This window comes from Narcine bancroftii, chromosome 5, assembly GCF_036971445.1.
Source record: "Narcine bancroftii isolate sNarBan1 chromosome 5, sNarBan1.hap1, whole genome shotgun sequence".
Classification (NCBI taxonomy): Eukaryota; Metazoa; Chordata; class Chondrichthyes; order Torpediniformes; family Narcinidae; genus Narcine; species Narcine bancroftii.
Window position 1 is genome coordinate 99,461,386 of NC_091473.1, and position 25,269 is coordinate 99,486,654.

Here is a 25,269-nt window from a genome sequence, read left to right on the forward strand (position 1 = left end):
AACAGAAAATAAATAAAAATCTTGCTATCTTAAGGGAGAAAGGAGTAACTGAACAGGAGACTAAAGAAATGGCCTGTGGATATGACTTGGAGGGTGAATTGTTAATGAAACCTTATTATGAGAATAAGATAGTCCAGAACAATCTGTATCAAAGGTTACAGGGAGACTTGGACAGCTTAGGAAAGTGGGCAAAGAAATGACAGTTGAGATACAATGTTGAGAAATGTGTAGTTGTAAATTATGGAAGAGGAAATAAACGAGAAGATTATTATTTGGATGGCGATTAAATTCAAAATTCAGAAGTGCAAAGGGACTTGGGGGTCCTTGTGCAGGATATCCTAAAGGTTAACCACCAGGTTGAATCGGTAGTAAAGAAACCAAATGCTACGTAGGCATTCATTTCAAGAGGAATAGTGTGTAAGAGTAAAAAGGTGTTGATGAGGCTCTCTGGGGCACTGTGAGACATCATTTGGAGTTCTGTATGCAGTTTTGGGCCCTTTCTCTTAGAAGGGATGTAATGATGTTAGAAAGAGTACAGAGAAAATTTACCAGGATGATTCCTGGAATGCAAGGGCTAACATATGAGGAACATTTAGCGGCTCTCGGATTGTGTTCACTGGAGTTTAGAAGAATGAGAGGGGATCTCATCGAAACATTTTGAATGCTGAAAGGATTAGACAGAGTAGATATGAATAAGATATTTCCCTTGGTGGGTGAATCCAGGAAAAGAGGCCACAGTCTTAGAATTAGACAGTAGCCATTTAAAACAGAGATGAGGAGAAATTTCTTTCGCCAGAGGGTCATGGATTTGTGGAATTCATTGCTGCATACAGCTGTGGAGGCTCGATCACAGGGGGAATTGAAGGAGGAGATTGATAGGTACCTTATCAGTCAGAGTATCAAGGGATACAGGGTAAAGGCCAGAAATTGGGAACTAGATGGTTTAAGCTCAGGGTGGAGTTGCAGAGCAGACTCAATGGGCTGAATGGCCTACTTCTGTTCCTTTATGATGTGATCTTGTGACTAGTGCCACTCACATCAAAGTGAAGTATTTTGAAAGCCTGGTGTTGAAGTATATCACCTCCTGTCTGAGCGGCAATATGGATCGGTTCCAAATTCACCTATCATTACAACAGGTCTACAGGCGAATGCCATCTCACTGGCTCTACACAAAGCCTATATACCTGGACTGCAAAGATGCATATATTAGAATGCTCTTTATTGACTACAGTTTGACATTTAACACCTCAAAATGGATCAGCAAACTCCAAGACCTGGGACAAAATACTCCATAAAATGATTGAATCTTGCACTTCCTTCCCTCCAGACCGCAGTCAGTTAGGATTGGTAAGAACATCTCCTTCACAATCTCCATCAGTACCAGAGCACCACAGGGCTCTGTTCTTAGCCCCCTACTCTACTACTTTACACCTACAACTGTGTGGCTCAGTACGTCAATAACAACATCTACAAGTTCGCTGATGACACCACAGTAGAGGATTGTATAAAAAGGGGTGATGAGTCAGCATGCAGGAGGGAGAATGAAAACCTGGCTGAATAGTCACCACCAACAACCTCTCACTCAATGTCACCAAAACCAAGGAGCTGATTGTTGACTTTAGGAAGGGAAAACCAGAGGCGTACAATCCAGTGACATTGAGTGAGAGGTTGTTGTTGGTGCATCATTCAGCCAGGTTTTCATTCTCCCTCCTGCATGCTGGCCCATCACCTTTCTTGATACAACTCACTACAGTGGTATCACCTGCAAATTGTGGATCAGAGGTGGAGAGGGTGAGCAAATATAAGTTTTTGGGAGTCACCATCTCAGAGGATCTTTCCTGGATCCAACACACAAATGACATCATGAAGAAAGCACATCAGTTGCTTTCTTTCCTTCCTTCCCCACATCTTCAAACTTCCAGAGTTTCATATTCTTGCTGGCCATTTGCTAACTCTGCTTTCCTCATTGGGTCAGTGCCATTATATTTGTGTGGCAATTTTAACAAATTAAATGACCTTTCTTTCTCTGGGGGAAGCCCTTGATTTGTCAATTGAAATCTTCAGCTTTAGCTTGCACTTTCTGTTACAAGTCATACCAGTAGGACTTCAGACTCTTGAGGCTTCAACTCTTTGATCGTATTTCAACTCTTTCTGAACTCATAAAATTTTAAACTATTTTTAAGTTATTTATTTTCTTTGGCTTGGCTTCGCGGACGAAGATTTATGGAGGGGGTAAAAAAAGTCCACGTCAGCTGCAGGCTCGTTTGTGGCTGACCAGTCCGATGCGGGACAGGCAGACACGATTGCAGCGGTTCCAAGGGAAAATTGGTTGGTTGGGGTTGGGTGTTGGGTTTTTCCTCCTTTGCCTTTTGTCAGTGAGGTGGGCTCTGCGGTCTTCTTCAAAGGAGGCTGCTGCCCGCCAAACTGTGAGGCGCCAAGATGCACGGTTTGAGGCGTTATCAGCCCACTGGCGGTGGTCAATGTGGCAGGCACCAAGAGATTTCTTTAGGCAGTCCTTGTACCTTTTCTTTGGTGCACCTCTGTCACGGTGGCCAGTGGAGAGCTCGCCATATAATACGATCTTGGGAAGGCGATGGTCCTCCATTCTGGAGACGTGACCCATCCAGCGCAGCTGGATCTTCAGCAGCGTGGACTCGATGCTGTCGACCTCTGCCATCTCGAGTACCTCGACGTTAGGGGTGTGAGCGCTCCAATGGATGTTGAGGATGGAGCGGAGACAACGCTGGTGGAAGCGTTCTAGGAGCCGTAGGTGGTGCCGGTAGAGGACCCATGATTCGGAGCCGAACAGGAGTGTGGGTATGACAACGGCTCTGTATACGCTTATCTTTGTGAGGTTTTTCAGTTGGTTGTTTTTCCAGACTCTTTTGTGTAGTCTTCCAAAGGCGCTATTTGCCTTGGCGAGTCTGTTGTCTATCTCATTGTCGATCCTTGCATCTGATGAAATGGTGCAGCCGAGATAGGTAAACTGGTTGACCGTTTTGAGTTTTGTGTGCCCGATGGAGATGTGGGGGGGCTGGTAGTCATGGTGGGGAGCTGGCTGATGGAGGACCTCAGTTTTCTTCAGGCTGACTTCCAGGCCAAACATTTTGGCAGTTTCCGCAAAGCAGGACGTCAAGCGCTGAAGAGCTGGCTCTGAATGGGCAACTAAAGCGGCATCATCTGCAAAGAGTAGTTCACGGACAAGTTTCTCTTGTGTCTTGGTGTGAGCTTGCAGGCGCCTCAGATTGAAGAGACTGCCATCCGTGCGGTACCGGATGTAAACAGCGTCTTCATTGTTGGGGTCTTTCATGGCTTGGTTCAGCATCATGCTGAAGAAGATTGAAAAGAGGGTTGGTGCGAGAACACAGCCTTGCTTCACGCCATTGTTAATGGAGAAGGGTTCAGAGAGCTCATTGCTGTATCTGACCCGACCTTGTTGGTTTTCGTGCAGTTGGATAATCATGTTGAGGAACTTTGGGGGACATCCGATGCGCTCTAGTATTTGCCAAAGCCCTTTCCTGCTCACGGTGTCGAAGGCTTTGGTGAGGTCAACAAAGGTGATGTAGAGTCCTTTGTTTTGTTCTCTGCACTTTTCTTGGAGCTGTCTGAGGGCAAAGACCATGTCAGTGGTTCCTCTGTTTGCGCGAAAGCCGCACTGTGATTCTGGGAGAATATTCTCAGCGACACTAGGTATTATTCTATTTAGGAGAATCCTAGCGAAGATTTTGCCTGCAATGGAGAGCAACGTGATTCCCCTGTAGTTTGAGCAGTCTGATTTCTCGCCTTTGTTTTTGTACAGGGTGATGATGGTGGCATCACGAAGATCCTGAGGCAGTTTACCTTGGTCCCAACAAAGCTTGAAAAACTCATGCAGTTTGGCATGCAGAGTTTTGCCGCCAGCCTTCCAGACTTCTGGGGGGATTCCATCCATACCTGCTGCTTTGCCACTTTTCAGTTGTTCGATTGCCTTATATGTCTCATCCAGGGTGGGAACCTCATCCAGCTCTAGCCTTAGGGGCTGTTGAGGGAGCTGGAGCAGGGCGGAATCTTGGACTGAGCGGTTGGTACTGAAAAGAGATTGGAAGCAAGGGGGAGACGGCGGCCCCAGTCCGGGCACAGGGAGAGCAGCAGCGGCCCCGGCCCCGGTCCGGGCGAAGGGTAGACGGCGGCGGCCCCGATACGGGCAGGAGCAAGGGGGAGACGGCGGCCCCAGTCCGGGCACAGGGAGAGCAGCAGCGGCCCCGGCCCCGGTCCGGGCGAAGGGTAGACGGCGGCGGCCCCGATACGGGCAGGAGCAAGGGGGAGACGGCGGCCCCAGTCCGGGCACAGGGAGAGCAGCAGCGGCCCCGGCCCCGGTCCGGGCGAAGGGTAGACGGCGGCGGCCTCGATCCGGGCAGGAGCAAGGGGGAGACGGCGGCCCCAGTCCGGGCACAGGGAGAGCAGCAGCGGCCCCGGCCCCGGTCCGGGCGAAGGGTAGACGGCGGCGGCCCCGATACGGGCAGGAGCAAGGGGGAGACGGCGGCCCCGGCCTCGGTCGAGTGAGGCAGGCGGAGGCCCCGGTCCGGGCAGGGAGTGGGAGGCGGTGGCCCCAGTCCAGGCACAGGGTGATCTGCGGCGGCCTAGGCCCCGGTCCGGGCAGTATGGACCGACCTAAGAGGGGAGGCAGACCCCTCCAAGTTATTTATATCACCAGCACAAATCAGCATCATGGGCAGCTGACACATATTGTTAAACTTTTTAGGTTATCTTTAGAAGCTCCCACAGATACAGCTCTAGGCAGCAGAGATCTGAAATCAATTGGCTCAAATTTTTGAACGACATGGAGCCCAGCAGGTAAGTGTCTTTGATAAAAGCTGAAGCAATCACATTCAGCCAGTGGGTGATCCATCTCGGCTTCCTTCTGAAATCTCTACTATCACAAAAATAACTCTTCAGCCAATTTGATACACCCTGTGTTACATCAGGAAGTCGCTGACAATACTTACAACACAGTAAAAGCTGTGAGACGAGACAACAGCTGCAGCACTGAAGACCTACACTACGGCATTATCTGTGCCTCCAGCTAAGATGGTCCAGAACCATTACAAATCTGGCATCCACTCGAGCATGAAAAGCAAAACAAATTCTACCTGGCTAATTGCTGCCAAATTAGTTTATTTCCAATCATCAATGATGGCCACAAATGTGCCATCATGTGACATGTGACAAATGTGCTATCACGTGACATGTGACAAATGTGCTAATCATGTGACATGTAACAAATGTGCTATCATGTGACATGTGATAAATGTGCTAATCATGTGACATGTGACAAATGTGCTAATCATGTGATGTGACAAATGTGCTATCGTGTGACATGTGACAAATGTGCTATCGTGTGATATGTGACAAATGTGCTATCGTGTGACATGTGACAAATGTGCTATCGTGTGACATGTGACAAATGTGCTATCGTGTGACATGTGACAAATGTGCTATCGTGTGACATGTGACAAATGTGCTAATCCTGTGACATGTGACAAATGTGCTATCGTGTGACATGTGACAAATGTGCTAATCCTGTGACATGTGACAAATGTGCTATCATGTGACATGTGACAAATGTGCTATCGTGTGACATGTGACAAATGTGCTATCGTGTGACATGTGACAAATGTGCTAATCCTGTGACATGTGACAAATGTGCTATCGTGTGACACGTGACAAATGTGCTAATCCTGTGACACGTGACAAATGTGCTATCGTGTGACACGTGACAAATGTGCTAATCCTGTGACACGTGACAAATGTGCGATCATGTGACATGTGACAAATGTGCTAATCCTGTGACACGTGACAAATGTGCTATCGTGTGACACGTGACAAATGTGCTAATCCTGTGACACGTGACAAATGTGCGATCATGTGACATGTGACAAATGTGCTTTCGTGTGACATGTGACAAATGTGCTAATCCTGTGACATGTGACAAATGTGCTAATCCTGTGACATGTGACAAATGTGCTATCATGTGACATGTGACAAATGTGCTATCATGTGACATCTCACTACTATTTTGTTCATCAATCCCGGTTTGAATTTTATCAGGACCACTCAGCTCCAAACCCCTCACATTTGCAGTACAAACAAAATCAAAGAGATGAATATCCTAGGCGAGCTGAGAATGACTGCCCTTGAAATTAAGGCATCCTTTGACTGATGTGTCTAGGCAAACAGAAGTCAATGGACGTCAAGTGGAAAACATGCTAATCATTTGATAATGAAAGAATTGTGGCTGTTGGGTTAAGGTTAGAGGCTAATAATCAGTGTCCCAGGTCAGTGATCATGGCCCAACCATTTCAGCCGTTTCAGTAATGGACTTCCTTCCAGTAGTGAGGATGTTTGCTAATCATAATATAATTGTGAATTTCATTTAGAACTCTTCCAAAAATGAAGCAGTCAAGAACAAAACAATATTTGGGTATGGACCAATAAATGGCAATGTAACATTCTTGGCTCAGAAAGAGCATTCCAACGTCATTCACCCTCCAGTCATGGCAAGTTGGTGCCTCATTTCTGCATGTCTCAGTTTTTCATCATATACTGTAGACTGTACTATTTTGCTTCTCAAGTGGCTATGCATTCTGGTTTTCAACTATAAGCTATATAAAATAAAAAAGATAGTTTATAAAATGATGAAAGGCATACAATTAAATTGGAGAAAGAATGACCTAATCTAATTATCACCAACTGAGCCTCACTCCAAATTACCACCTCGCCACTGGGCCTGAATTTAAGTTGTGAGGTGAGAGAACAATACTTACGTGTGTCACTGTGCTGTCAGCTACAAACATGCATTTAAATCCAGATTTGCCATCATCAGGCATCTGATCCTCTTACAGGTGATTTAAGGGGACAGTGAGGAACAGAAGCCGCATTTTTCACTAATCAGACTAACGAACTCTCACAAAGACACAAATAGTTCAAACCAGGTCAAGTCAACGAGAAAGTATTAATCAAGAATAATTAAAGCACCTATTTTCCAATCTTGTATTGCCTTCCATGTATTTGAGAGAGGGAAAACAAACAGAAAATTTTTAGTTATTGCCTTTTGAAGGAATGAAACTACAACCACATAGGATCAGAAAAGTTATGTGGCATTACTTATGACTGATAATAAAAGTTTGCCTGAATCTGAAAGGAACATGCATGACTTCGTCTATTGGTAGTCAGATTGAGTCCACAGGAGACCAGCTAACTGAAAATTTTATATTTAGCTCAGCCAAGTGACAAAGTTCAACATTGCCCACAATCTCAACTTCAAAAAGTCAAGTTCAAGAAAGAAGGAATTTGGAAATCAGCTTGCAGAATTGAAGTCTTTTTAATCAATTATTCAGACCCCAGGACAGTTAACTATTTGAGGAAATACTTATATAACATTTATATCCATGAAGGGAGTCACATTGAACAAATTAAACATATGAGTCTACAGTTTTCTTGAATAATGCAGGTTCCTATTTACCTTAGGAATCAGGTTATCCAGGTGTTGAACTCGACGTTCATTTGATGGATGTGTAGAAAACCATTCAGGAGTTTGAAAGGTTCCAGAAGCAATCTTCATCAATTCCAGTTGCTGCCAATAAACACTGCTGGCTCTCACATCCACACATGCCTAGGTTTAGGAGAGAGGTCATATGTGAAAGAGATGGTGGGGGGGGGGGGGGGGGGCTGGGTGCAATGGGCGATTGACGTAACCACCCTCTGCTCTCAGTGCTGAAGTTTTGCATTAAAAATTAGCAAAGATCCATGATCTCCTTGGTACAACTGAGCAATATTCCATCTAAAATGTGAAACTACCTTTTTCTTTCATCCATTGACTTCCTGTATTTTTAACATTTACATGTTTATCTCAGATACTTTTTCTCACTACAAATTTTGAATTCTTACTCAATGAAAAATGTAAAGTCATACTATATTAGTATGAGCACTGTTCCGATAATAGGAATCAAAATTTCTAACACAGAAAAAAATGAGAATATTGATTTGTTTTTAAATTGTCTATTTAAAGCATATTTAGTACCAGTTTTTCTCTAAAATAAGATTGGGAAAAAGAATTGTTTGTATTATCAGTCGTAAGTGAAATTTTGTGCTACTTATACACTGACAGAGAAGGGTTCAAAATTTTCTGGAACATAAGTTACCTTGGCAGCAAGTTGAAGTCCAATCTCATCAGCTTCAAGCTCTAGTTTTCGGTTGTAGGGTCGATCAAACATGTACTATAGGTAATAATGTACTGTTGTTAGTGAGGACTGATAATATGATCTTATTCTTCATGACTAATCCATATCAATAAAGTGGGTAATTGCAATAATTTAATTTAGCAACTCCTGTTCTTACAAAGTAGTTTATACTCGTGCTTTGGAATTTACAATTGAAATTTCAAAAGATAGTCAATATCTCACAAGCAGTGATTTAAAATCTCAAACACTTTATGCAAAGTAACACAGAACAGCTAGTGTTCCAGATTTCTCTTTTTTTAAAAAAAAAATTGGTTTGTTTTTACATTAATTAGGTACATTTAAGATAAAGTCTAGACTAGTGCAAGAATAAGTAATGAGGTCGTTTTTTTTTTCACAGCTCCTATTCAATGACCACACTTCCTCTGCCCTGCTTGGTCACTCTGCTTTATCATAAAATTTCAGGTAAAAGTAGGAAATGAAACATCACATTGCAAACGTGCACTCCAACAGGAAAAGTTCTGTGAAAAACAAAAATAATAATAGCTACTGCACGTGCATTTTCTTCACACCATAAAGAACTATGTATCTGCTGCACCTCCCAGCAAATGTACCAATTAAATCATTACACACTCTGCAGCAACTTGGGTAATGCAGTTAACTGGTCCTCTCCATCAAACCTAATTTTTCACCGTGATTGATGTTATCTTTCATGGTCTGAATAGAACATCACATGCTGAGAGAGTTCAAAAGAATCCTCAGTCAGGAGCCGAGCTGTACACCTTCCAGAGAATTATCCATAACAGCTCAGACATATTTGTGAGAGAATTTCTCTGTCTATTTTTTTTTGCCAGTTTGTATGGATACAATACCCACAGCTCTTTTCCTCCCAGATGCTTTTCTGGTATTTTATCTGATTTTAGTGGCTTGCTTCAGGTGGTGGGCAGCCCAATGGGAAGGGTCTGCATGTTTCATTAGCCCTTTTTTCCCCACTTCCAAGTGACTGCCCAACTCACCAGTGTTAAATCAGTTCCAATCTGTCTCAGGCAATGAAACAGTTACAACCTAAAACCACACATGATATTCTCTGTCACTTTGATCACCTCCTCATCCTTCCTTGCCACCTCTCCTACATTATACAATTTGCATGACAATGGCATTGCCTGAAACCATCACCCATTGTCTTTCCCAACCCAGCATCCACACTACCCTCGGCACCCTCCAATCCACACCACACTGTCCCATGACTCACTATATAAGATGGCAAGACAAAAGTAACGTCTCATTTTGAGAGTGTAGAGCTCACTTTTAATTACTATTTCCATATTTTAAAATTGAAGAACTTATCAGAGGTATTTAACTCAATTATTGACAGTTTAAATGATAAAACTCAAGCACAGGAACAGTTTCAAACAAGCTGAGCCATGACACAGGGCAAATTTAGTAGTAATCAATCCCAATAATGCAGATTCTGAAATTAGTAAGAAGCATCAGAACCAAAGAGAGGCAGAAGTAGAGTTAGGAAGAACTAAAAGTACATTTTAACCCATGATTAAAGTGTTAAAATAGAAATTACGACCAGCAGGACCACGATGCAAACCTGGAGGAATTTCTCCAGATGGCCGAGGAGCTGAACCTCAATTACAATAAAGAGAAGTGCATGTTCAACACCACCCGCCTCGCCATCCTGGGGTACATCGTGGCACATGGTATCATCGGCCCAGATCCAGAACGGCTGCACCCATTAATGGAGCTGCCCCGCCACCCCCCCCCCCCCCCCCCCCCCCGCAGGTGCCTAGGCCTGTTCTCTTATTATTCGCAGTGGGTCCCTCGCTTCTCAGACAAGGTTCACCCACTGGCCCAGGCCACAACTTTTCCTCTCCCTCCCGAGGCGCAGGCAGTCTTCATGTGCATCAGACAGGATATTGCAGACGCCACGATACATGCCGTGGACGAGGACTCCCCCTTCCAGGTGCAGAGCGATGTCTCTGATGTGGCCCTCATCGCTATCCTTAACCAGGAGGGGCACCCTGTTGCCTTCTTCTCCAGGACCCTCTATGGTTCTGAGCTGGGGCATTCTGCCATTGAAAAGGAGGCCCAGGCGATCATGGAAGCAGTGCGCCATTGATGCCACTACCTGGCCGGCAGGAGGTTCAACCCTCCTCACTGACCAGCATGCAGTGGCGTTTATGTACAACACCACCCACAAAGGCAAAATCAGGAACGATAAAATCTTGCACTGGAGTGTCAAGCTGGCAACATACAGCTATGACATCCAGTACCGTCCGGGGAAGTTTAATGACTCCCCTGATGCCCTCTCCCAGACCTGTGTGTCGCTCCACGACGACCAGCTGCAGGACCTGCATGAGTCCCTCTACCACCCGGGCGTCACCTGCTTATACCAATTTATCAAGTCCCGAAACCTCCTGTACACCATCAGGGATCTCATGACCACAACCAAGGCGTGTTAGGTCTGCACGGAATGCAAACCCTGCTTCTCCCACCCATCCCAGGCCCACGTTGTAAAGGCCACTCGGCCCTTTGTACGCCTCAGCATAGACTTCAAGGGCCCCCTGTCTTCCACGAATTGGAATGTCTATTTCCTCATGGTCATAGACGAGTACATCCGCTTCCCTTTCGCCAACCCATGCCCAGACACCTCCACGGCCACCGTCATCGGCGCGCTGACGCAGATATTCATCATGTTTGGCTACCCCATGTTCATCCACAGTGATCGGGTGTCTAGCTTCATGGGTGAGAAACTGCACCAGTACCTGACAGCAAGAGGCATTGCAACTAGTCACACGACTTGTTACAACCCAAAAGGAAATGGGCAGGTGGATAGCGAAAACGTGGTAATCTGGAAGGCAGTCCTCCAGGGCCTTAAGTCTAAGAGATGGTCCGTAGAGTACTGGCAGGATGCCCTCCCCGAGGCGCTACATCCCATCAGGTCACTCCTGTGCACGTCTACCAATGAGACTCCTCACGAATGCCTGTTTTCGTTCCCCAGGAAATCGACGACAGGAATATCACTCCCAGCATGGTTTGTGTCCCCAGGACACATGCGAGCCCACAAGGCCAAACCCTTGGTTGAACAGGTGTTCCTCTTACATGCAAACCATAACTATGCCAACGTTAGGTTCAGCAGCAGCAGGGAGGACACCATCTCAACAAGAGACCTGGCACCAGCAGGAGCACCCACCACAGCACAGCATCCTTCATCCCAGAACCACGCCAACCTGACGCACTCCCCCAACCCCAGGCAGCTGTGGGACACCCAACACTACCCTGGGCATCCAGGACTCACTCCAACCGTGGGTGCAAACCCGCTCCCCCCCCTCACGCATCCAACACCTCACACACATTCAACTCCAGTTGCTCTGGCCATGCCAGCCGCTCCGGCCCGTGCCCCCCCAACTAGCCCCCACTTATCCTGGCTGACCTTTGACCAGGAGCCAACCCTGTGACGGTCACAGAGACTCCGCCGGCCGCCGGACCGTCTAAACTTGTAAATAATGTATATATGCTTGGGGATTTTGGTAGAATGTGAAATATAACCTCCCTCCCCAGGACAATTTTTAAAGAAGGGGGTGAATGTGGTGATAAACCACTAGCCTACTGCAGGGGGCAACCTATGTACCTGCAGAAGAGCACTGGAGGACAACGCAACACCTGGCTGGCTGTCAATCAGCCGACCTGAATAGACCAAGCCCCACCCGGTCAGTTGCCAATCACCCTCCGGGATATAAGCTACATCCGGTCATTCGAGGTCAGTCTCAGAACCAGCACAGCCACTCTCACAGCCAGCTCTATGGAAGTTTATGTAGAATAAAGCCTATTGAACAGACTATGTTTTGTATCTGCTTTTCTGCTCGATAGCGCATCACAGTGTTGATTTGTGGGATTGCGTAATTGAGATAATTGGCAGGAACAAATAAAGGGAGGTGAAGCTAAAGGAGTTGCAGTGTTTGAGTGGCACAGTAAAACATTGAGGCTTTGGCTCGAGAGGATTCAGAGAGCAGAAGCTGAGAAAGTGCTTGCTCCCACAGAGGTAAAGCCAGTAAGTTTCTTTAATAAATTTAATTAACTTGGGAGTAGGTAATAGAGGCAGTAGTTTGGGCAGTCCAGTGCTCTGGTGGTAGGATGTGGGAAATCAGGACAGCACGCTTGTTCTTGATGACTACACCTGCAAGAGGTGCATCCAGCTGCAGCTCCTGACAAACCAAGTTGGGGACATGGAGCTGGAGCTGGATGAACTGTGGATCTTGAGGGAGGCAAAGAGTGATAGACAGGAATTTCGGGGAAGTAGTCACCCCTAAAACTCAGGAGACAGGTAATTTGGAGAGGGAAGGGGAAGAGGCAGACAACACAGAGGACCTCTGTGGCCATTCCCATCAACGGATACTGTTGGGGAGGGACCTACCAGGGACAAATTGTGGTGGTCATATCACCAGCACAGAAGCTGGTGCCCTGGCTCAGAAGGGAGGCGGGAGAAGAGGAGAGCAATGGTGATTGGGGACTCATTGGTTTGACAAGTTGATAGGAGGTTCTGTGAACATGATCTTTACTCCCAGATGGTATGTTTCCTCCCAGGTGCCAGAGTCAGGGACATCTGTGATTGAATTTATAGGATTCTGGAGGGTGAAGGTGACCAGCCAGATGTCGTAGTCCATGTGGAAACCAATGACAAAAATAGGAGTAGGGATGAGGACCTGAGGGAATATAAGGAGTTAGGAAAGAAGTTAAAAAGCAGGACCTCAAGGGTGGCAATCTCAGGATTTTCTGCCTGTGCCACACGCCAGAGAGGGTAGGAACAGGAAGTTGTAGCAGATGAATGCGTGGCTGAAATGTTAGTGCCAGGGGCAGGGGTTCAGATTTCTGGATCATTATAATTTCTCCTGGGGAAGTCTGACCTCTAACAGGGAAGGGATGAGGCAGGAGCCACTGAGAATAAACTGGAAACAGATGTTTAAGGGTGAAAGCACAGAAGTAATGTGGAGAAAATTTAGGGACCAATTGTGCAGGGTTCAAGATAGGTTTGTCCCACTGGGACAAGGAAAAGATAATAGTAAAAGAGAACTGTGGCTGACGAAACAGGTCAGGCAACTAGTCAAGAGGAAGAAGAAAGAATACATTAGATATAGGAAACCGGAAGGGCTCATGAGAAGTATATGATAGCCAGGAAGGAGCTTAAGAAAGGACTTAGGAGAGCTTGAAGGGGGCATGAAAACCCCTTGGCATGTAGAATTAAGGAGAACCCCAGGTGTTCTATGCATAAGTGAAGAACAGAAGTTTGACAAGTATGAAGTTTGGGCCGCTAAAGGATAAGGGAGGCAACATGTGCCTGGAGGAAGACAAGGTTGTGGAGGTCCTAAATAAATACTTTGTGTCAGTATTCTTTCTTTGGCTTGGCTTCGCGGACGAAGATTTATGGAGGGGGTAAAAAAGTCCACGTCAGCTGCAGGCTCGTTTGTGGCTGACCAGTCCGATGCGGGACAGGCAGACACGATTGCAGCGGTTGCAAGGGAAAATTGGTTGGTTGGGGTTGGGTGTTGGGTTTTTCCTCCTTTGCCTTTTGTCAGTGAGGTGGGCTCTGCGGTCTTCTTCAAAGGAGGCTGCTGCCCGCCAAACTGTGAGGCGCCAAGATGCACGGTTTGAGGCGTTATCAGCCCACTGGCGGTGGTCAATGTGGCAGGCACCAAGAGATTTCTTTAGGCAGTCCTTGTACCTTTTCTTTGGTGCACCTCTGTCACGGTGGCCAGTGGAGAGCTCGCCATATAATACGATCTTGGGAAGGCGATGGTCCTCCATTCTGGAGACGTGACCCATCCAGCGCAGCTGGATCTTCAGCAGCGTGGACTCGATGCTGTCGACCTCTGCCATCTCGAGTACCTCGACGTTAGGGGTGTGAGCGCTCCAATGGATGTTGAGGATGGAGCGGAGACAACGCTGGTGGAAGCGTTCTAGGAGCCGTAGGTGGTGCCGGTAGAGGACCCATGATTCGGAGCCGAACAGGAGTGTGGGTATGACAACGGCTCTGTATACGCTTATCTTTGTGAGGTTTTTCAGTTGGTTGTTTTTCCAGACTCTTTTGTGTAGTCTTCCAAAGGCGCTATTTGCCTTGGCGAGTCTGTTGTCTATCTCATTGTCGATCCTTGCATCTGATGAAATGGTGCAGCCGAGATAGGTAAACTGGTTGACCGTTTTGAGTTTTGTGTGCCCGATGGAGATGTGGGGGGGCTGGTAGTCATGGTGGGGAGCTGGCTGATGGAGGACCTCAGTTTTCTTCAGGCTGACTTCCAGGCCAAACATTTTGGCAGTTTCCGCAAAGCAGGACGTCAAGCGCTGAAGAGCTGGCTCTGAATGGGCAACTAAAGCGGCATCATCTGCAAAGAGTAGTTCACGGACAAGTTTCTCTTGTGTCTTGGTGTGAGCTTGCAGGCGCCTCAGATTGAAGAGACTGCCATCCGTGCGGTACCGGATGTAAACAGCGTCTTCATTGTTGGGGTCTTTCATGGCTTGGTTCAGCATCATGCTGAAGAAGATTGAAAAGAGGGTTGGTGCGAGAACACAGCCTTGCTTCACGCCATTGTTAATGGAGAAGGGTTCAGAGAGCTCATTGCTGTATCTGACCCGACCTTGTTGGTTTTCGTGCAGTTGGATAATCATGTTGAGGAACTTTGGGGGACATCCGATGCGCTCTAGTATTTGCCAAAGCCCTTTCCTGCTCACGGTGTCGAAGGCTTTGGTGAGGTCAACAAAGGTGATGTAGAGTCCTTTGTTTTGTTCTCTGCACTTTTCTTGGAGCTGTCTGAGGGCAAAGACCATGTCAGTGGTTCCTCTGTTTGCGCGAAAGCCGCACTGTGATTCTGGGAGAATATTCTCAGCGACACTAGGTATTATTCTATTTAGGAGAATCCTAGCGAAGATTTTGCCTGCAATGGAGAGCAACGTGATTCCCCTGTAGTTTGAGCAGTCTGATTTCTCGCCTTTGTTTTTGTACAGGGTGATGATGGTGGCATCACGAAGATCCTGAGGCAGTTTACCTTGGTCCCAACAAAGCTTGAAAAACTCATGCAGTTTGGCATGCAGAGTTTTGCCGCCAGCCTTCCAGACTTCTGGGGGGATTCCATCCATACCTGCTGCTTTGCCACTTTTCAGTTGTTCGATTGCCTTATATGTCTCATCCAGGGTGGGAACCTCATCCAGCTCTAGCCTTAGGGGCTGTTGAGGGAGCTGGAGCAGGGCGGAATCTTGGACTGAGCGGTTGGTACTGAAAAGAGATTGGAAGTGTTCTGACCATCGGTTGAGGATGGAGATCTTGTCGCTGAGGAGGACTTTGCCGTCTGAGCTGCGCAGCGGGCTTTGGACTTGGGGTGAGGGGCCATACACAGCCTTTAGAGCCTCGTAGAAACCCCTGAAGTCGCCAATGTCCGCGCTGAGCTGTGTTCGTTTGGCGAGGCTAGTCCACCACTCATTTTGGATCTCCCGGAGTTTGCGCTGAAGATGGCTGCATGCGCGACGGAAGGCTTGTTTCTTCTCTGGACAGGACGGCTTTGTAAGGTGAGCCTGGTGGGCAGCTCGCTTCTTTGCCAGCAGCTCCTGGATTTCCTGGCTGTTTTCGTCAAACCAGTCCTTGTTTTTCCTGGAGGAGAAGCCCAGTACCTCTTCAGTGGATTGCAGTATGGTAGCCTTCAACTGATCCCAGAGGGTTTCAGGGGACGGGTCCGTGAGGCGGGTTGCAACGTCGAGCTTTGCTTTGACATGTATACACAAGAGAAAATCTCTTGTATACACAAGAGAAAATTACCTTGATCACAGTGAGGTTGAAATTGAACAGGCCTGTGTGCTGGACAACATGGAGATTAAGGAAGTGTTGGATACACAACACTTAATTACAAAATACTGTGACAGATTATGTTATTTTTATATTGTATATAGATATGTTTTAAAGGAGATAAATTGTGGCAGGTTTTTAAGTTTAGGTCACATACAGATACAAACACTTCAAAACAGATCTCATTTAAAATGGTGGACCTCTGCTCAAGCCAGATGGTTCAGGCTCTGAATGCCTTTGCACAAACTTTGAAGAATGCCTTAAGGATTTCACAAGCAGGTGTTAATTGGACATGCTGTGGAACAATAGAATAATATTTTGAAAAGCAACAGATGAATGAACTCGGAAAATTAAGTCTGGAGCTGTAGTCTGTCTGAGTGCAGTTGGCTATTCTAAGAGGGGTCATGTGGTTTTCTCTGAGTGAGAGAGAGAGAGAGAGAGAGAGAGAAAATTCAGTTCTACAGTTCAACAGCAACAGTTGGAACTGGAACAGGACAAGCTGGCAAGCTTATGGAAAAATCCCGTTTTGAAGACGGGTTGTGAGTTCTTAGTTCAGCCTGGTCAAAGCCCTTGTGATCCATACAAAAGGAGAAGACTGGTTGCATATGTTTCACTTGAAATAAGGGAAACAGAAAAGGAACTTTGTGGTGACCTGAAAGAAAGAGGTTATCATCTAGAAGACACTGATGGGGAAAATTTCTTCAGCAAGACACTGAAGTGGCTGATCAGAAGGAATTAGTTGTGGGTGTCCAACGAGCAACAAATCTCTCTCTGAAAACCGAAAAGAACCTTCCTGAGCGGTAACCATTTACCTTTCAAGCCTGGTGAACTTTATAAATGTTAAATTCTGTGCACAGTATAAGAATTGCCTGATACCAGTGAACTTGGAGGAGTGAGAAATGAGATTGGACTGTTGTTTTAAAGAATTTTTCTGAACTAAAATACACATTACATGCACTGCGCTTAGAATTAGATGGGGGTTGTTAATAGTAATAAGTTAAAGTTTGATTCTGTTTTCATGCTTAAAGATAATTAAAAGTAACTTTTGTTTAACTAACCAATTGTCTTAGTGAATTTCTATTGTTGCTGGGTTTTGGGTTCCTCTGGGCTTATAACAATACTTAATTAAATAAAAAATAAATATGTGGGTAGAAAAAAAGTTTGAAAACCACTGTTTTAATCATAACTAATTGACTTGTTATGTTCATGTTTCATAACTCCAAAGGAAATGGGCAAATGACAATTTTTCTCAAGCAAAATATTTCAGTAACAATTGGGTGTGGAGTCGTGATTCTCAACCTTCCCTTCCCACTCACATACCACCTTAAGCAATCCTTACTAATCACAGAGCACCGATGGCATAGGGATGACTTAAAGTGGTATGTGAGTGGAAAGAAAAAGGTTGAGAGCCACTGTCTTAGAGCCTCAGGGGTCTTCATCAGGAGTATAAGGGGAAAATGTTTCTTCTCATGGAAGAATCTAGAGTTCAGGTCATTGCTTGAAAATAAAGGTTTTCCTATTTAAGAACAAGACTTTTTTTTTTCCCCTTCACTGAGCATCTTGAGCCTTTGGAACATTCCTCCTGAAAGGTTAATGAAAATAGAGGCTTGCAAAACCAAAGCAAATGGATTATTTTTACCATAAACATATCCTCAATTCTGGATTCACTCAGTCTTGATCTTATTGAATGAAGCACAGTCTAAGGGCTGAGCAATCTATGCCTGGTTCTAACATTTGTATGTACAAATGAGAAAACAAATGAAAACAGTCTTACCTGGATCAGTTTGCCTTGGATCCACTGCCCCAGAAGAGCAAGACTGTCTCGAGGGAACACAGCCCAAATAAGTGTCAAAAAAACGAGGGACACAAAATCAAGGAGCTGAATAATACTTGCATGTTCTGCCTACAACAATAGTTGAGTTAATGCTCATTCAATATGGAAAAACAAATTATATGCATATAAACATTATAATCTACCCATAAATCCACTTCTGTAATATGATCTCCTCTGTCACCCCCTGATTATCCACTGTCTACTCACAGCAGCCCCAGTGCCTCTCTAACATAAAAAAATCCCATAAACCATCAAAAGATTACATTTTTTTTGTACTGTCCTCATCTTTATTCCATGGCATTACAATGATGAGTAATATTGTTTCCTCATTAAAATAGTATCAAATTCAACTACTGCAAGAAGGTCTCAAAAGACTTGACACATCTCATCTTATTTCCTGAGTAACAGAGAAGTAGTGGAGACCAGGCTCCTGCAGCTTGTCTCAACTATATGCCTTCCTTCCATTTTCTAGAAGCACTCCATGCCACTGTCCAAGTGTTTCCTTTTCAAATCCACCTTTCCATACCACTGTCTTTGATACATCTTCCTTTCTCCTCAATTATGTCATCTCTTTTTCCATACATGGAAGGGCTCCCAGCCTCGTGACTCTATTTCCAACACTTTTGCTCTATCTTATTTTCCTTCTAATAAGACTGTGGATAGGGTTCCCTTTGTCCTCATCTCCCATGCACCATGGGATCATCCTCCTCCATAATTTCTAACACTGGCCACACTTTCTTGATTTTTCTATTTTCAGTATTCTGAAGGGACAATTCTTTCCAATATTCCCTGGTTCTTCCATTCCCACCAGCCACCATCCCCACCCCACCCCCCTTCTCACTAGCACCTTTCCATGCAACCACAACAGGTACAGTCAAAGACCTTTTGATTCTTTCTTGTACTCCATCTTCAGATCTACAGTCCTAAATGGGTTTAAAGTTCAAGTTATTGTCAAGATTATTGTCACATGCAACCCAGAGATTCTTTAGTTCTTTTTGAAGTAGTAAATTACTTGGATTTCTTCCAATTTAGTGTATCATCTTTAGTGAAGAAACCGAACAGAGTGTGGGCAATTCCAAGTAAAACACATCCCTTGTTTCCAATCACCAATCAGTCAAATCCACTCCCATCTCTTAGTCTTTGGGAATATACTGCAGCGGGTGCACAGCCACTGTCAGTTCACAGACTTACTTGACGCATTGTGGGCTAGCAGTGTTGGGTGCCAAAGTACAGCAAGTGGATCAGGTGAAGCCCCTGCCTAAAGATGCGGGGTGCTAATGGCTCATAGCTTTAACCTGCGTAGCTGTTCACTAATGAGCTCATTAACAGGCAGGGAATAAAAGGTCTGTGTATGTCTGCAATAAACCAGTCTTGAGTTGACTACCTTTGTGTATGTTTGCCTTTATTTAGTAGCATCTACCATAGTAGCCGCTACAGTACTTTATTTTCTGACTGGGCAAGGAACGGTCCTCAGGACTCAATTAATTTTAACAATTTAATGCAAACATCCTTTAGTTCTTCTCTCTGGACACAGTTGCACTGTTTCAATTTATTATATTTTATCTTCCTTTTAGACTCCAATTACCTATTTTTAAAACAACTGTTACCTAAATGACTTTGATCTTCACCCAATCGCAGTCTTTCCCTCTGTTCTTTTCATCTTTCCCCTCTCTGCAACTTAAAGTGTTCTTGTTTTGTCACTTTTCTAGTGCCGATAGAGTCGGTGACCTAAAAAGTCAACTCTCTTTGTCTCCCCTTCAATGCTGCCTGACCTCTGAGGGCTTCCAACATAGTCTGTCTTGATGGACTTAAAGCAGAACAAGTCATATTTTGAAGCATTTAACTGCAACAACTGTCAATTGTTTTACCAAATGGTAATGGATATGAGAACTGAAAGATGCCTAAATCATATCAGGTCTTGGAAATTCTAGTGATATGATATCAAATTCTATCACTGAAACAGACAGTTCATATGTCTGCCCTTACAGCGCGGGATTCACATTGTGGTCCCAATCGCTGGCACTGTAAAGGCATTGCGCTAACTGCAATTTGATTTGTGATATATTTGATTCCTTTAGCTCAGAAAATGGGTCTGATCGAGGGATCTACCCCACTTTTGACACCTATTTTCTGTGCACTTTCTATTATCCAGCTTTTCCTGTGGTCCAGCAATGGCAGAGTCCCAACTTCACCGGATTAAAGAAATACAACCTGTATTTTAATTCCTAAAGTATTCTCTTTCCAAACCACCAAATATGGTGAAAGTGTACTCACCCCATGTGCAAGGAGACAATGAGCCATCTCGTGACCTAGAATACATGCCAGTTGATCAATGTCTGCCACAGCTTTCAGCATCCCAGTCAATACAAACACATGTCCATTCTGTGCCAGGAGAAACAGACATCATTCGAATTACCCATTTCATCAGACATTTCTGTTCAGATGCTCTATCAGGAAAAGCAACCCAAAATGCTGACAATTCAATCCAATGTTCAATGAGCCTCTCAGCATTTCTGCTGATAGCACAAATGAATTACTGTCAGAATTTTAGAAATACAACATGATACAGTATTACATTATAACCTATAGATTGTTAGTTATTTTTGTGCAGTTAGAAATGAGATGAACTAGTTATCCCTAATGTTTTAAATGATATAATTCTTTCTAGGATTCTTGCTGTCCATCAACAGCTCCTTTGCTCAAAAAGGGAGGAAGACAGAAGGCAGGAAACTATAAGCCAGTTCAATTAATATCTATTTTTAGCAAGATGCTGGTGTCAATAATCAAAGAAATAACTTTCTTTCTTTGGCTTGGCTTCGCGGACGAAGATTTATGGAGGGGGTAAAAAGTCCACGTCAGCTGCAGGCTCGTTTGTGGCTGACCAGTCCGATGCGGGACAGGCAGACACGATTGCAGCGGTTGCAAGGGAAAATTGGTTGGTTGGGGTTGGGTGTTGGGTTTTTCCTCCTTTGCCTTTTGTCAGTGAGGTGGGCTCTGCGGTCTTCTTCAAAGGAGGCTGCTGCCCGCCAAACTGTGAGGCGCCAAGATGCACGGTTTGAGGCGTTATCAGCCCACTGGCGGTGGTCAATGTGGCAGGCACCAAGAGATTTCTTTAGGCAGTCCTTGTACCTTTTCTTTGGTGCACCTCTGTCACGGTGGCCAGTGGAGAGCTCGCCATATAATACGATCTTGGGAAGGCGATGGTCCTCCATTCTGGAGACGTGACCCATCCAGCGCAGCTGGATCTTCAGCAGCGTGGACTCGATGCTGTCGACCTCTGCCATCTCGAGTACCTCGACGTTAGGGGTGTGAGCGCTCCAATGGATGTTGAGGATGGAGCGGAGACAACGCTGGTGGAAGCGTTCTAGGAGCCGTAGGTGGTGCCGGTAGAGGACCCATGATTCGGAGCCGAACAGGAGTGTGGGTATGACAACGGCTCTGTATACGCTTATCTTTGTGAGGTTTTTCAGTTGGTTGTTTTTCCAGACTCTTTTGTGTAGTCTTCCAAAGGCGCTATTTGCCTTGGCGAGTCTGTTGTCTATCTCATTGTCGATCCTTGCATCTGATGAAATGGTGCAGCCGAGATAGGTAAACTGGTTGACCGTTTTGAGTTTTGTGTGCCCGATGGAGATGTGGGGGGGCTGGTAGTCATGGTGGGGAGCTGGCTGATGGAGGACCTCAGTTTTCTTCAGGCTGACTTCCAGGCCAAACATTTTGGCAGTTTCCGCAAAGCAGGACGTCAAGCGCTGAAGAGCTGGCTCTGAATGGGCAACTAAAGCGGCATCATCTGCAAAGAGTAGTTCACGGACAAGTTTCTCTTGTGTCTTGGTGTGAGCTTGCAGGCGCCTCAGATTGAAGAGACTGCCATCCGTGCGGTACCGGATGTAAACAGCGTCTTCATTGTTGAATCAATAATCAAAGAAATAACTAATCATTTAGGAAAGCTGAATGTAATCAAAACTAACCAACATGATTTTATGCAAGGTAAATTATGTTTGATAAATTTGCTTGAATTTTTCGAGGATATGACTAGAAGATTTGGCAGAAGGGAGCTTGGGGATGTCATGCACGTAAATCCAAAAGGCTTTTGATAAGGTAACATACAAGAGGCTAGTGCATATGCATTAAGAACCCAAGGTACTAGAGAAAGTTTTAGCATGGACTGAAAACATGCCATCACATTGAAAACAGAGGGCTAGAATAACTGGCTCCTTGATAAGGTGGAAGGATGGAACCAGTGAGGTATCCCAGAGATTGGTTATTGGCTCACAATTGGTTACTATTTACATTAATGAGCTTGAGGAGGAAACCAAATGCAACATTTCCAAGTTTACTGATGACATGAAAATAAGTTAGTAAATGTTTCACCTCAACTCCACATGACAGAAGTGGAAAAACATTTTTTTTAAAAAAAGCAAAAAACAGTTTTTAAAATCAGATTTTTTTTCCTTTCATTGAAACAGAGAAGATAGGAGCAGAAGTAGGTCATTCGGCCCTTCGAGCCTCCTCCGCCATTCAATGAGATCATGGCTGATCTTAAAGTTCAGTACCCTGACCCCGCCTTTTCTCCGTAACCCCTAATTCCCTTATACCGAAGAAATATATCTAATTCCCTCTTAAATATATTCAATGAACCTGCCTCTACTGCTCTCTGTGGCAATGAATTCCACAGATTCACCACCCTCTGGGTAAAGAAATTCCTCCTCATCTCGGTTCTAAATGGTTTGCCTACTATCCTCGAATCATGACCCCGGGTCTTGGACTCCCCCACCATCGGAAACATCCCTTTCGCATTCATTCTGTCCAGTCCTGCCAGAATTTTATATGTCTCTACGAGATCCCCTCTCAATCTTCTAAACTCCAGCGAGTACAATCCCAATTTGCGCAATCTTTCCTCATAAGTTATTCCTGCCATTCCAGGTATCAGCCTGGTGAATTGCCTCTACACTCCCTCCATTGCAAGAACATCCTTCCTCAGATAAGGCGACCAAAACTGCACACAATACTCCAGGTGTGGTCTCAGCTAGGCTCTGTACAACTGTAGTAAGGTATCCTTATTCCTATACTCAAATCCTCTTGATATGAAGGCCAACATACCATTTGCCTTTTTAACCGGCTGCTGTACCTGCATGCTCGCCTTCAGTGACTGGTGCATAAGAACCCCTAGGTCTCTCTGCAATTTCCCCATCTCCCAATCTATTGCCATTCAAATAATAGTCTGCCCTCCGGTTTGTATTACCAAAGTGGATAACCTCACATTTATGCACATTGTAGTGCATTTGCCATGTATCTGCCCAGTCCCCCAATTTATCCAAATCACACTGGAGCTTCCTGACCTCCCTCTTCAGTGTACACAACCCCTCTTAGCTTAGTGTCATCTGCAAATTTGGAGATATTACATCCAATCCCCTCATCTCGATCATTAATGTAAATTGTGAACAGCTGGGGTCCCAGTACAGATCCCTATGGCACCCCACTGGTTACCGCCTGAGACTCGGAAAATGAGCCGTTTATCCCAACTCTCTGTCTTCTATCTGCCAGCCAGTTCTCAATCCACATCAATACCTTGCCCCTAATCCCATGAGCCTTGATTTTGCATGCCAGTCATTTATGTGGGACCTTATCGAAGGCCTTTTGGAAATCCAGGTACACTGGCTCTCCCCCATCTATTTTACCTCTCACCATCTCAAAGAATTCCAATAGATTGGTCAAGCACGATTTACCTTTTGTAAATCCATGTTGACTCTGTCCGATCCCTTCTCTGCTAGTCATATGCTCCGCTATTACATCCTTAATAATGGATTCCATCATTTTTCCCACTACTGATGTAAGACTCACTGGCCTATAATTCTCCGCTTTTTCTCTACCCCCCCTTTTTAAATAGTGGGGTAACATTAGCTACCCTCCAATCCATGGGTACTGATCCTGAGTCTATCGAGTTCTGGAAAATAATTCTTAAAGCATCTGCTATCTGAATGTCCACTTCTTTAAGTACCCTAGGATGTAGATTATCAGGCCCTTGGGATTTATCGGCCTTCAATCCCTTCAATTTCCCCAAGACCATGTCCTTAGAGATACTGATTTCTTTCAGCTCCTCCCTTGAATTAGTCTATGTTTCCCAACATCCTTGGGAGGTTATTTGAATCCTCTTGTGAAAACAGAACTAAAGTAAGAATTTAATTGGTCTGCCATTTCCTTATTCCCCATTATATATTCCCCTGAATCTGACTGCAAGGGACCTACTCCGGATTTCACCAATCTTTTCCTCTTGACATATCTATAAAAGCTTTTGCAGTTGATTTTTATGTTTGCCGCAAGCTTACTTTCGTAATTTATTTTTGCCCTCTTGATTAATCCCTTTGTCCTCCTTTGCTGCATCTTGAACTGTTCCCAGTCTTCGGATTTGGTACTTTTTTTGGCCAATTGATATGTTCTCCTTTTGGACCTAATGCTGTCTCTAATTTCCCTTGTTATTCACGGTTGAGTCACCTTTTTTGGTTTATTTTTATGCAAAATCGGTATAAACGATTTCTGCAATTCTTCCATTAGATTTTTGAATCCTTTCCATTGTCTATCCACTGTCAACCCCCTCCCCATAAACACCACCCAATCAATCTTACTCAACTCCCGTCTCATACCATCATAATTCAGGACCTTAGTCTCGGTTTTAATTTCTTCCCTCTCCATGTCGAGTGAAAATTCAATCATATTGTGATCGTTCCTACCCAAAGGGCCTTGTACAACAAGATTGCTGATTAGCCCCTTTTCATTACATAATACCCAGTCTAAAATGGCCTGCTCCCAAGTTGGTTCCTCAACATATTGGTCTAGATAACCGTCCCGTAAACTTTCAAGGAATTCCTCCTCCTCAGTATTTTTACTAATTTGGCTAGTCCAATCTATATGTAAATTAAAGTCTTCCATGATGACAGCTGTTCCCTTATTGCACGCTTCTCTAATTTCTCTTATTATGCCTTCCCTCGCCTCTACATTACAATTTGGAGGCCTATATACCACCCCCACTAACGTTTTCCGCCCCTTGCTATTCTTCAGTTCTACCCATATAGATTCCACATCTTCTAAGTTAATTTGACTCTTCTTCTAAAGGAATAATCCACGTGTTGTACTTCAGCTTAGAATCTGAAACACATGAATGGACTTGAACTGGAATATTATATTCAGGTCATGGTAACTCTGCTAAAATATTGCCTTTAGACCTTCATCTCGGCAGCTGCTTTGCATGAAATTCCAAATGGCTGGTACCCCACAGAATCTTCCATTATGCTGTGGAAAAACTTCAGAACCCTCAACATCAGATCTCTGCTGCAATGAACCACTTTGTCCAAACTACTAATTTTGAAAACCTTCCCCCTCTCATTTGG

General features: G+C 44.8%; 1 protein-coding gene across 1 annotated transcript in view; it reads right to left on the reverse strand.

Annotated features, from left to right (window-relative positions):
- The window catches only part of oma1 (OMA1 zinc metallopeptidase), a 72,713-nt gene that overhangs the window by 14,792 nt on the left and 32,652 nt on the right, over nt 1-25,269 (reverse strand). The window contains 4 exon segments of the mRNA XM_069938497.1: nt 7,502-7,651; nt 8,181-8,255; nt 17,828-17,956; nt 20,162-20,269. Coding sequence (XP_069794598.1) covers nt 7,502-7,651; nt 8,181-8,255; nt 17,828-17,956; nt 20,162-20,269 — 462 coding nt within the window.